At 40.8% G+C, this 13,088-nt stretch overlaps 2 protein-coding genes across 2 annotated transcripts in view; one reads left to right on the plus strand and one right to left on the minus strand.

Annotated features, from left to right (window-relative positions):
* Positions 1–8,014, plus strand: part of slc16a2 (solute carrier family 16 member 2) — a 25,153-nt gene extending 17,139 nt beyond the window's left edge. The window contains 3 exon segments of the mRNA XM_020592011.1: positions 359–502; positions 1,753–1,981; positions 3,917–8,014. Of these exon segments, the coding sequence (XP_020447667.1) occupies positions 359–502; positions 1,753–1,981; positions 3,917–4,170 (627 nt within the window). The 3' untranslated portion in view covers positions 4,171–8,014.
* Positions 1–13,088, minus strand: part of LOC109955653 (thiosulfate sulfurtransferase/rhodanese-like domain-containing protein 1) — a 47,337-nt gene that overhangs the window by 30,352 nt on the left and 3,897 nt on the right. The gene's annotated exons all lie outside the window — the stretch shown is intronic.

The following is a 13,088-nucleotide window of genomic DNA, read 5'->3' on the forward strand; positions in this document are numbered from 1 at the left end:
TTGGGTTGTAGTGTGGGGGGGGGGGGTAAAGCCTAAGGGGACTGGGAGGGTCTGACCTATATGTTTTGGCTCTTCATGTCCTGCTGTTGCAAAGGTCTTTGGATGAAGACATTGTATTATTGTAGAACTATGGCTTTGGGGTTATGGATGGACAATTCCTCCTTTCCGCCAAATGCACGCCCAATTACCCAGTTCACTGATTTCGTAGACAGAGTAAGAAAATGTGAAACAGTTCACAAGCAGGTTGTGTGGTATCTTTCCAAGCTCCTTCACCATTGGCAGCTTCTGGTGTTTTTCTTGTGCAGCATAATGACATTATCTGCCGCACAATCAATGCTGTGTCTGTTTCTTTTCTTAGATTAACTTTGCGAAGAAGCAGTTCAAGGAGACAGAAAAGGAATGGGTGCTCCTGGTGTGCATAGGAGCTTCATCCGGGGTGGGACGCCTCGCTTTTGGCAAAATCGGGGACCTCATTCCTGGCGTTCAAAAGATCTATATGCAGGTGAGGCGTGTCTTTGAAAGCTTTACATATAGGGAGTCCACTTTTTCCTTAATGTTTGCACATCATTATGAAAATGTTAGGGATTACAGTGTGAGGGCGTTGTGAGAGCGCCGCATCAAAATTTAAACTGCCACCATACCTAGTGTTATCATACTAGTACAACATACTGTACATTCCTATATAATTACACAGCTTGACGCTCAGTTTGCATTTTACTACGTGACACTGAAGAATAATGAAGTCTAATACAACAGTAATGCTATAAATCCACCCTTCAAGAAGGTTATCATGTTCAGTTTTGTTGAAATTGCTTTACTGAAGTGTTGATTCAACTCTATGGTCACTCTGGAGGAATGTAGCCTGTGGTGCTGTTTAGCTATACTGTATTAAACTAGCAGAGGTTTCTATTATTTTGTTCACCCTATTTATATCAGTAAGGATATGCTACATAATAAAATCTCCCCTATATAATGCAGCCCCGCTGGGACACATTATTACACTGAACTAATACTTAATACCTAATAATTCATTTATTTAATATAATTCTGTTAAAAGGGTTATTTGTGTTATGACAAAAAGTGGATATTTTAATTTGCAATTAGAGTGATTAATGGCTTATTAGGCTGCAGGCAAACCTGACAGCGATGCTTGCACACAGTAATGGCACCAGAATGAAAACAATTTTTCTTGTTGCTAAAATACTGCCCAGATAATGACTCAGTCCTGAGAAGATGGCAAGGGGAAAGGCTGTTCAGAGTAATTTGAGGGATGAATACAAACTGGATTTGTCATTTCTTGCTTGTGTATAGTTATGTAGTTCCTACTGAATGCAAAGACAAAGATAAATCATTGGCTGTGCTGGCCAGAACCGCCACACTCAGTCTGCATGTTGTTAAACTGTGCAGAGGGATAATGAGTGATAGATAATTTAAAAACTCAAATTTCATGACATGCATCCATAAAATGTGTAAGTCTGTGTGATATTAATGGGGTTTTAAAGGGTTTTTCCCGATTATAGGAACCTACAGAAACGTGTCGTGCTGAGTAACACTCATCATGGGTTCTGAGTTTGTTTCCACTATGTTGCGCCCGATTTGGAGGTGCATTGATTAAAGTTTTGTTCATACATTTTACAGAAAATGAGTCAGCTAAAAACACCTACTGCAGCTCTGCCTTATGAAACAGACTACCATGGCTTGTAACAATAAAAATAACAGATTTTAAAAATGTGCTCTTGCTGTGTGTTCCAGGTGGTGTCCTTCATGGCTCTGGGACTAATGTCCATGATGATTCCTCAGTGTGATGTGTTCGAGGGGTTGGTCGTTGTGTGTGTGTTTCTGGGGCTGTGTGATGGCTGTTTCCTCACCCTGATGGCTCCTATAGTGTTCGAGCTGGTTGGGCCCATGCAGGCCTCGCAGGCCATAGGCTACCTACTAGGCCTCATGGCTCTGCCCATGACAGCAGGTCCACCCATCGCTGGTGAGAAGCCCTCTCTTTTTTCGACAGTTTTTCACAATATAGCACCATTTTATGCAACATAATCCAGAATAAACTTGCAGTGATCTGGCCCCTTGCACCGACATCTGGATGGTGACACTAACTGCACACAACAAGCGAATATATATTAGCAGAGGAAAAACAGATGTACAAGGGTAGGGAAAAATGCAGGGAGTAAAGGGCAAGTAAGGCAAATACAGAGCAGGATAGATGGTACAGTGAAGTATATTAAGAGAGGTTTGGGCCCATGGCCAGCTGCAGGCTGTCTCCAGGGGTTTGTCTTCTGGGAAAAAAAGCACATACATTTCAGGTCTCCTCTATCTCCTCTCTCTAGCCCTCTAACAACAGTGTATAGCAAAGCAGTCAGGGCAGACATTAATTTTATGACTCAGGCATCACATCAGTTAACTGGACTGCATTTACTACTAAACATACGACCCTCCTTTAGTGGCCTCAGAAAACTGGAGCTCTCAGACTGTGGTGGTTGAGGTCAGTGGTTTAATATATTTCATGCTCTCAGCCTAGTCGGTTTCCTCAGGACCAGAGCATATGAGCGGAGTGCAGCAGGGAGAATTTCCACTCCTCGTTCACTTAGCTGTTCTCCTGCTCAAAGCTGCTCTGTTCATTAGCGTTCAGCACTCAACTCAGACTGCATCACACTCCACTCAAATCGCACACTCACTCCAAAAAAAGGGGAAAATCTGGATGTATTTCAGTTTCAGCTTTAAATCCCAAAGAACGACAACTACTTTTTTCCCCAAATACCTGTAGAAATGATTTATTTCAAATTACAATTAGGCCTATAACACAAAAAGTCATGGGTATAATTCAACAAATCAAAGGGCCTAATTAAATAAAAATATACAGTACACCTGTATGAACTTTCAGTTTCCTTTTTGAGTGAAAAGTGTTGGATCACTGTGCAAGACACGGATGCATTCTGGGTTGGGCTTGGGCATGCTTCAGGCTCATGGTGTGAGCGGTAACAGAGTGAAATTTGAGCGGAACATTTTGCAAAACAATCTATGCAAATCTGCACATCCAATTTTTACAGAAAGCAAAATATTAATACATGTTAATAACATATCCAAAGTTATGTCAAAACAGTTAATATCCATAGTGATATTCCTGTTATATACTAAAGGTGAAAGGATTAGTCAGTTAAAGCAACAATACATAACCTGGCAGTAAGTCTCCCCCTACAGTTGCCGAGTGTAACTGAATTGTACCCAACTGTCATAAATACTAGTGTACATATGCATTTGTTTACAAGCTGAAGCGGTTACTGAACTGGGAAAGAAAACATCAAAACCCAAAGAGTGATAAAGCAATATTACAGGGTTTTATACAAATATATCTCTAAAAACAACAGTTGCTTAAGTTTACTGTAGAGTTGCAACCCCCTAAATGCCTCAAGCTGCCATATTTAGTTTGCCTGTAGTGCTTTTTTGTAACCTTGTATCCTCCAAGTCCAAAATATGTGTTGAATGCATTATTTATACCAGTGTTTGCTTGCTAGCAGTCTTTACTGTGTTTGCCAGTGAATTGCTTACATTTATTACACTACCAGCTGTCAATCAGTGGAGCAGCTTGAAACCAATGGCAGGATGGAAGCTGCAAACAAAACAGGTTCCCACTTATCAAAACTACTGCATCACGTTAACAAGTGGTCAAAAACTCTACATTGTACCTTCAATTTAAAAACATAACATTGATGTTCTAATTGTGGGAAAAAGCAAATGGACACATTTCCTTTAGTCTCTTCCTGAGTCCGGATGCTTCACATCTACCTTCCCTCCATGATCTATCACCCCTGACAGCAACTTACCTTGTTAAATTGATACTGTGTTTTGGTGGGATTCCTATTAAAAGACAGGATGACATTATCCCCTGTGTCTCCCTGCCTCCATTGCCCAGGTCTCCTACATGACTACTTTGGGAACTACACAGTGGCCTTCTCTCTGGCTGGGGTGCCTCCTATGGTGGGGGGCATGGTGCTGTTTTTTGTGCCCCTCATACACCGCAGGCTCCAGCGAGGCCAGGCAGCGTTACCAGAGGAGACATCCCCTGCTGCCCCAATACTGGCCAACTACCCACCACCGGAGGAGCCCAAGATCTGCTCCAATGGAGACATCCTGCCTGGCTACACTGACGTAGAGACACACATCTGAGTTGCACCATACAAAGGTTACATACATTTACCATCCACATTACACATAATTCACCTAGACCTGAAAATACATAAACACGCATTGCTCCTGATGTTCAGTGATCTCTCTGCTTTTGTCCAAGGATTCAGCCCACCAGCACCTTTTCTCATTCTTAGATTGCCCTCCTCCAAACCAGAGCTCCCAGCAAGCCACTTCCTGTTGGCCAAACTTTAAACCCACTTGGACCCTCATGGGCTGTTTGTTATTCTGATACGTAGAGAAGTAAAAATGGGGGCTCTGCCTACTGTACAAACCACAGAGGACAAAAAGAAGGTGGAGAAGCACAACACAGTCTCAACTACAACTGTTCATCAGCCTCCAAAAAGGAGACACATTAACCAACTGTACAGTAGCAGTGTCTGATTTCACAGCATTTATCATGTATTCAGTAACTATGCTTTCTTTTTTAGATTCCATATAAGCATTGTTAAGATCAAGAGGTATATAAAATAAGAACAGTGAAGGGATAAACTTACTTTTTAAACTTTTAAATGTAGTACCAAATGAATCTAGTTTTTTTTTTTTGTTTTAAGCACTGTGTTATATTTAGTTTGTATAGCTGAACCAATATTATCTTGGGTGACTTTCAGGTTTCCTTCATTCAGTTTGACTGTTTGCTGCTATGGCAGCTACAAGAGATACAATACGTATCTGTTGTAAGTGTCACTGGAGACAACAGACAATTCATTAAAAGGATTAGCCAACAGATGCAATCACCTCAACTCATCCACATGCTGCATCACACTGTGCACACAGCCAGGGTCTTTATCAAAATGACTTCAACTACTCTACCAGTTCCACTGATTCACGCCATGAGCCCTAGAGTTTTTGATTTGTTTCACAGTTCAGTGAATGCAGCGTGTGGCAGGTTAATGTATGCAAAGACCACTGTGTGCTGTGAGCACTGTGCATCTGCTGCTTAAATTACTGAAACTAAACACTACAGCTGTTAGTCTTCTCATGAGCCAGCCTTAACTTTTCAGCTTCTAACTCTAGTTTTTATTCATTTTTTTTACCACAGTGCTAGACAAATCAGCATAAACTGTTTGTTACGACTTTGAAAAACTATTCATAGAAGGGTTTTTTTTGGTGGGCACACCTTATACACATTTAAGTGGAAAGAACTGGACTCATGCAATCCTAACAGGAGACTGTTGGTAGCGTAGGGTTACATCAACTTAACTAAAGTCATTTCTGTATCATTTTATTTGAAATTGTTCCTCTGTGTGAATGTGTGCAGCACCTTTGCATCTGCATTATTATAGTAGAGACAGTTATGTTATATGAAACCATTACATTACATTGATAAGAGGGAACTACTGAGATAAAATCGCCCAACTACCTGTGCTCTCACCAGTCCATCTCATAATCCAATCAATTTGCTGCTTTGAGTTTTGTGCCTTGACGGCTTCACTCACTGTGTTGGCTATACTGAAACAAAACATCACAACCTCACTGACACAGTCCCTCAAGAGGACAGCTTGTGGTTACTGTTAATGTTCAGACCATTTACCTCTGCACTCTTATATTACAGGATCTTAGTGAACAGATGTGAAGTAGAGGTGCAATAATCAACTGCTTAACTTACACTGTGAGTATATGCATAACTGAATAGCAGAGGGGGGAACTGGGACAAGGAGATGCCCAGGTGTTTAGCTGGTAATCCATTCTGTCAGTCCCCCTCTTTGCTTTTGCTGCCATTATTCAGTCTGTGTTACAACACTTGAGAGCCTGAAAGCTACACAAACCTCACTGCTGAGTGTAGTTTTGGGGAGGCAATGCTATAGGAGAAGCATTTCTTAACAGCAGACATACACCTATACCTCTGTAATCAGTCAATCCTCAGCAAGCCAGCTGAACATGTTGACATTCTCATTACTTACTACTCTATTTTCACCGTTCTGTGCAATGTTGCAGCAATCTGAATCAGGTGTCCGAACTACAAAGCTGCCAGACACCTCTTTTCAATCAACCTTGCTTCCTCCGATACCTCATTAGTGTCTGTTTAACTGTAGAAATGTCAGACTTCCATTCCTCATAATTTAACAGTTGGTGCATAATCAGTTTAACATTTAAATGTTTCCTTCCTTCTTGTCATACTTTCATATCTGTTTTCTCTAGTTTTGATCCTCTTTATTGCTGCTCTGTCTGTTACCTCTTCCTGCACCATTTCTAATTGTCATTACTGCTTATCCTTCTCACAGCCTGTTTTCTCTGTCTGTAATTGTAGAAATGCAGTCACTTAAATGTCTGATATCCTTAACTAAAGTTAGGGGAAAACACACAAACATAAGCAGTTGAGATACATACGCTGGTTAGAGAGAGTAAAGCTGGTTTGACGGCAACAAGAGACACCTCTAATTTGACTGAGGCAATGTAAAATTCTCTTGGCAGCACAGATGTTGATGCTATTTGCAGCAGCTACTAAGAGACGTTAAAAAAAGCAGTGGTCATTCAAAATGGTGTGCTGCATGAGCTGTTCATGTACCATTAATTGTCATCACAGTTTGATTTGATTATTTCAGATCACCCAACTTTGGGTTCACTTTTGAGATGCATCATCCTCCAAACTAAACAAAATGACATTAATCTGAACATAAAGCTCATGCACAATGATCTAATTAAAAACATGGAGCCCAGTTAAATCTTAAGAACCAGGAGACATCTCTCTGTCACTTTCAAAAAAAAAAAAAACTTGCAGATTTTTGTTTTTATAATCCTTCTGCCTAATAATAACTGTGGTTATAAATGTATTTTTGTATTATGAGGTTTGCAGAGCTAAAAAATAAGTAACCCATTGCCCTTATGTTCAACTATGTTGATAGAATCCACCCACAATGTAAATATGTCTGTAAAGACATAAGCTAAATAGACAACTTAGTACCCCAATGAAAACTCAGTACCAAGTGTTACCAAGAGGCCTATGTCACTTAGCAGGGGTCTCAGAAGGTGGCAAATAAATGAGTGAATGAAAACTACTACAGAGGGCTTACCTTCTGGCAGCCATATTAAAGGACCTCAGCCTTTACTAACAACAGCTGCAAAAGGAAGAATGTGTTTCTATGCACAAAATTTATTAAAATTGTTCAGTTTTTTTTGTTTTTTTTTTACTGTGAACCGATTTTTCGTGTTTAATATAGAGTCACCAGGTTAGTTAGAAGCCTAGCGTCACTTTTTTTTTTTTTTTTAACATTGAGAAACAAGACGAGGACTAAAAGCAAGACATTTGAGTCACAGCCCTAAACTCCATTTAAAAACAAAGAAAATCTGCCTTACAGTTATGAAACAACCAGCAGCCCAGTTGTGACACACCGGAACATGTTGCTAGATTTGAGACACAACAGCAAAGCCTGTATAGGTGGATTTGTCATTGGCTTTTTAGCGATTTTTCTTATTATTCTCTTTTTTGGTTGTTGTCTTTAGTACCCACTTCACCCCGTCTGCGGTAGGAACCAGATGAGTGCTCCTTTTTGTTGGTCTACTGTAGATTCAAATCAAGGAAACTGACATCTCTCAATCTAAAGTACATCCTTGTAATGGTTTTTAACTAACCACAGATTTTAATTTATTTTTAAAGTGCCCATGGCATGCTTATTTATAGCCATTACATTTTTAATCTTGGGTACCTCTAGATTAGCTTTGCACCCATCATAACTCCAAATAGTCTGTGATTATTTCAGAACAATAAAACCCGATATCACAAGGAGAGCCTCTTACAGTCCTCTTGCCAACCCACAACACATCCCATGAAGCAGACACACTGGCCTCAAGCAGTCAAAACAAACAGCTACTGTGCTCCAGGGGAATCCACCGTGGATCAGCTGATCATTCACTGGTCCAGGGTAGTTGGAAAAAAAGTCTCACCAGTTAGAGATCACAGGACTTGTATAAACCAAGCTGTTTCTACACAGAAGTACAACAACATAGGTACACTTTGTGTTTTTGACCTTTTAGTCACATTTAAGATAATTCATCGCTGCAACATTGTAGATAAGTCAGCGAACACAGAAAAGCATGCCATGGGCTCTTTAATAACTGATTTATATGTTACCGTTTTAGTGATGCACTTCAATGACTACTAGAAAAACAAGAACTGTTGTGTTCAAATTTAAAATAATATTTGAAAGTGAAGTAGCTGAATGAATGAAGAATGATACAGTACATCCAGATGGTTGCATGGTGTCTGCTGAACTAGCATGTGGTTGCCAAAGTCTTCTTGTCTATGCATCACGACTGGGCTCGCGGTCCATTTCCTCTTACTGCTTCTCTTTCTGATGTCTAAACATGTCAGATTGTAATCGATGAATGTTTACCTGTACTTCGAGTTCATATTCATCTACACTACTACTTTCAGGAACAGATAAACCAACAGTAGAGCCTCTTGTATGTTGTCTAAACTATATATAGACAGGTGACAAATTGAAGAAGAAAAACATGAAAATGTCTTAGTAAGGTGTTGGGCCACCATGTGGCACCAGAACTGTCTCAGTGCTCCTTGGCATTGATTCTACAGTCTCTAAATTCTACAAGAGGGATGGACACCATTCTTCCAAAAGACATTCCCTCATTTGGTGTTTTGGTGATGGTGATGCTGTCTAACACCACTCCAAAATCTCCTCTCATTGTTCAACTGGGCAGAGATCTGGTGACTCCTCCTCATTGTAGGTGTCAAGCACTCTGGTTTTTCCTTTAACTTGTCACTTCTCTGTACTAATGACTATATTTTGTTTTTTTTACTGAGCTGTTGTTGGACTTTTAACTGTTTTCCCTAGCAGTCCAAATAACAAACCTTCAATCTCTCTTATGCTTGGTATTCTGCATCCACTAGTGCTGTGGCGTACAGTATGCAGGTCAGAGCTACATAGAAGCACATATGGCACACAAGGCTGCACATACTGTAAATAAGCACCAGCTTCTATTAAACCCTGTCTTACACAAGACAAAGCTTGGCAGACATGATTTAGTTTGTCATTTGTCACATTCTTCCGAAACTCATACAAACCAGTGTTTACCCCATGTGTTCACAACCGAGGTCTCATATTTACTTATTTGAACAGTTTGTGGTGTTTTATTCAACTGCATTTACCACTTGTTTGAATTTACTGCAGATATCTCAGTCAGTTGCCACTCAGAAACTTGGAGTTAGTCCAAACTATTGCAGTATTGATCCTGGCTGTTCGACGCTGCCATGTGCCATTTCTCTGCTCCTCTGTCCTCAGTCTTCACTGGCTGTTTACATATTACTGGTGCTTACTGGTGTGCTTTTCCTTCATCTTGAAACCATGCAAACAGTATGTGAAACAGGATAGCCGAAGGTCTGTACTGTATGTTATGAAGCTGAGCCACAATCTGAAAAATGTCAGCACCTCCTAGACATGCTGTGGACCACCTCCAGCTAGAATAGTTTTTCACTGCTGTTGCCAGTACCAATTTTTCTGAACCAACTTTTTCTTTTATTGCTTTTGGTCACACCTGACTAATGCACAGACCTTTATATGCTTCATATGTTCAGGAAACCCCTGTATGAATCATGCTTTTTTTTTTTATTACCTTGACTGTATGCATGTTTTCACAGCCATAAATATTCCAACTTTTGCAGGTGATATATTCCTTGTATTTCTGTATGGACAACCAGGACAACACTCAGCCCAGGCCTTCCTACATTCTTACGTGTTGAAATATGAATAATAATGCAGTGTGAGGCTCTGCTAAACCTTCCTTATCTAAACTGCTATACCTGTATTGCCTCTCTCCACTTCTTAAAGCTATTTGCTTCTGTCCTCCCAACATAAGTTATGTATCTTTTTATATAAATATTCAGTATAGTCATTTTCATTTAAATGTTCTGACATGCCCAGTGATGTCAGAGGATCTGAAATTAAAGCCATGCTGCTAAAAAAAAAAATGTATGTATTTTTTGTGTTTTTGTCAAAGTAATTTTGAATCTGTATCAAAAGAGGCACATTTTTCTATTAAACCAACAATAAAGATGTAATCTGAAGACAACCTGTGCCCATGTGCTTCAACCGCCCAGTGCTCCACTTCCACATCAGACACTGCACATGGCTGTTTAAGACATGCAGTCATTTTGGAGATTAACCCCAGAAATGCATAAAGACATGGCAAAAGAGAAACGCAATACTCTGCTGCTGTGTAGGGACACACTGAATATGTCTTTAAACGTGCTCTACTCATCATCACCACAGCAACATGACTAAGTTTATTCAGGCATCAAGTCCTCCCTTGACTTCCCCCTTTCCCCTGCTTAATCTCAGCATGCCACAGTTTACAGTCCAGTGCTAAATCTTAAAGATCATGCTTTGCTGCTGAATCACATCCATGCAGCAGAGCTCTTTATATAGCTACATACAGGGAGGTATTGTGTACATGTCACAAGGCAAAGAAAAAATACTTATTGAGCCTGGCCCTGAGCTGTGTTTACTCCTTTTGATAAAGATGTGTAATACAGTGAACAAATGCATATATACTGTATATACAAGAGAGATTTGATTTGATTTATTCTTTCAAACATGTAAAGACAGTCAATATGTCAACACACATAATTTCACACATATCCACAAATGCATTATCAATTTGCTTATACCTAGTACATGCTTGAACGGAGTAGGAAGAAGTTAGACTTATCCAGTCCTACCCCATGACATCATCTTACCATCATTGGTTTGCAAGCAGTATTTCTACATAGATAATTTTGTTCTACACCACACTAGTGATATACTAAAAAATTATTACAGATTGTTAACATTCTTATATAATTACATACTTTGATAATTATCTTCTACATCACAAGTAGAATTATTACAAAGTGTTAGAGATATACTATAAGACTTGTCGTATTTTGTAATAATACTCTTTCTACGCGAGTTCTCTGCACACGAACTGCTTTTTATTATTAACCTTGGCTTCCTGTCGTGTCACACTCTAATCGGTGTCCTCCTCATCTCCTCTCTCCACATTGGTTCCTCTTACACTTAACCATCACCAAAGGCTATTTAACACAACACCACATCTCCCCTTTTCTAGAGAACAACGGGTAGACTACCTTTGTCTCACCAGACGGTAGAGGACTATTCTGCCTCTTTTGTTGAAGGTCTGTTCCTATTTCGTTCTGTAGGGAAGAAAATGTTACCATAACAAATAATCCTTATTAACCCCTAACTGTGATGAAACTATCCTGCATCTCAAATTTTTTACTGTACTAAACATCATCATTACCCATCGTCACTTACATACACAATAACAAAACATGCTCTTTTTGTTTTTGTTTTTTCGTTTCAGTTCACAGATTCAGTGTCTCTGGTTTAACTACAGCTCTCCCAGTAGGCAGGGTTTCAGGTGTTTTCCCCAGAGATGTAGAAACCTGTTCGCTGTTTGTCTCCGGCAACTCCTGCTGCTCCACTGCGTCTCCATCACTTGCATGCGAGAGTAAGGGTATCAGATGCTGACGATTGCATCTCACCACCCCTTTGGGCATATCTAGCAGATATGACCTTGGACTGGTGTGATTCTGCAGCACAGTCCCAGATTCTTTTACATCAGTGACCCATACGTGCTCTCCGGGCACTAGATCACTAAGCGATTTTGCGCGATGTCTCCTGTTGTAACGTTCAGCCTCCAGCTCCTTCTTCGCTCTCTTTATGAACAAAATCGCCAACAGATTGCAATGCTGGGTCCAGCCGAGAGGGAAGAGTTGGCACAGTGGTATGAAGCTGTCGCCCCATGAGCAGCTGAGCCGGACTAAACCCACTCTGGAGAGGGGTAGTTCTGTAGGCGAGCAGGGCCAGATAAGGGTCGCTAGCCTTTTTCAAGAGACTTTTTGCCATCTGAACTGCGCGTTCAGCTTCTCTATTACTTTGTGGAAACTTTGGACTACTGGTAATGTGTCTGAACCCATATGTGTCTGCAAACTGCATGAAGTCTTGACCCAAAAGCTGTGGTCCATTGTCCGACATCAACTCTTCTGGAATCCCATGTCGGGCAAAGATTGACTTCAGCTGGACAATGATGTCAGTCGACTTAGTGTTAGATAGCTGTGCAACCTCAACATATCTGGAGAAATAGTCTACCACTACTAAGTATGTTTTTCCTTTCAGTACAAACAAGTCAGTCCCTAACTTTTGCTTGCAGGGCACTCAGATGCCACGAGTGGCTCTTTAGGATTCTGACGCTCTTGAATACATGCCCTGCATTTGAGCACCATTTCACTGACCTGCTGACTGAGTCCTGGCTACCACACAGACTGACGAGCACATTCTCTGCATTTCACCACCCCTTGGTGTCCTTTATGCAACTTCGCCAACACCCCATTCCTCAGACTGGACGGGATCACAAGCCTAGTGTATTTTAGTAGTAAACCATCTTGCACAGTGAGTGTAGCCCGTTCTGGCCAGTAGCCTCTCAGTGCAGGTTCCTGCTTTGCATGCACTGGCCATCCATCTGCACACAGCTTCATGACACGAGAGCAGATACTATCAGCTTGCAACTGCTCTTTTATGATTTCCATATGTGTGTGGCTAGCAGGTAAGGTTTCCACTGCACAGTCCACCCACCCACACACACATATATATATTAGTGCTTTCCATCATCTCCTGTTCCGCTTCAGACATGTGAGTGTCCACAGGCGAATGTGACAATGTGTCTGCTGTCTAAAGTGACTTTCCTGGCACGTGCACAATGAAGTACGAGTATCGCATGAGCCTCATCCTGAACTGTTGAATTTTCAGGGGTAGAAGATCTAGTGCTTGATCACCAAACAAGCTGACAAATGGTTTATGGTCGGTCTCCAAGCAGAAATGCCTTCCTTTTCCACCTGTGCATAGCGTTGTTCAGTTGGAGTTAGTGAGCGTGACACGTAGGCT

The sequence above is a fragment of the Monopterus albus genome, unplaced genomic scaffold, assembly GCF_001952655.1.
Source record: "Monopterus albus unplaced genomic scaffold, M_albus_1.0 scaffold2.1, whole genome shotgun sequence".
NCBI lineage: Eukaryota > Metazoa > Chordata > Actinopteri > Synbranchiformes > Synbranchidae > Monopterus > Monopterus albus.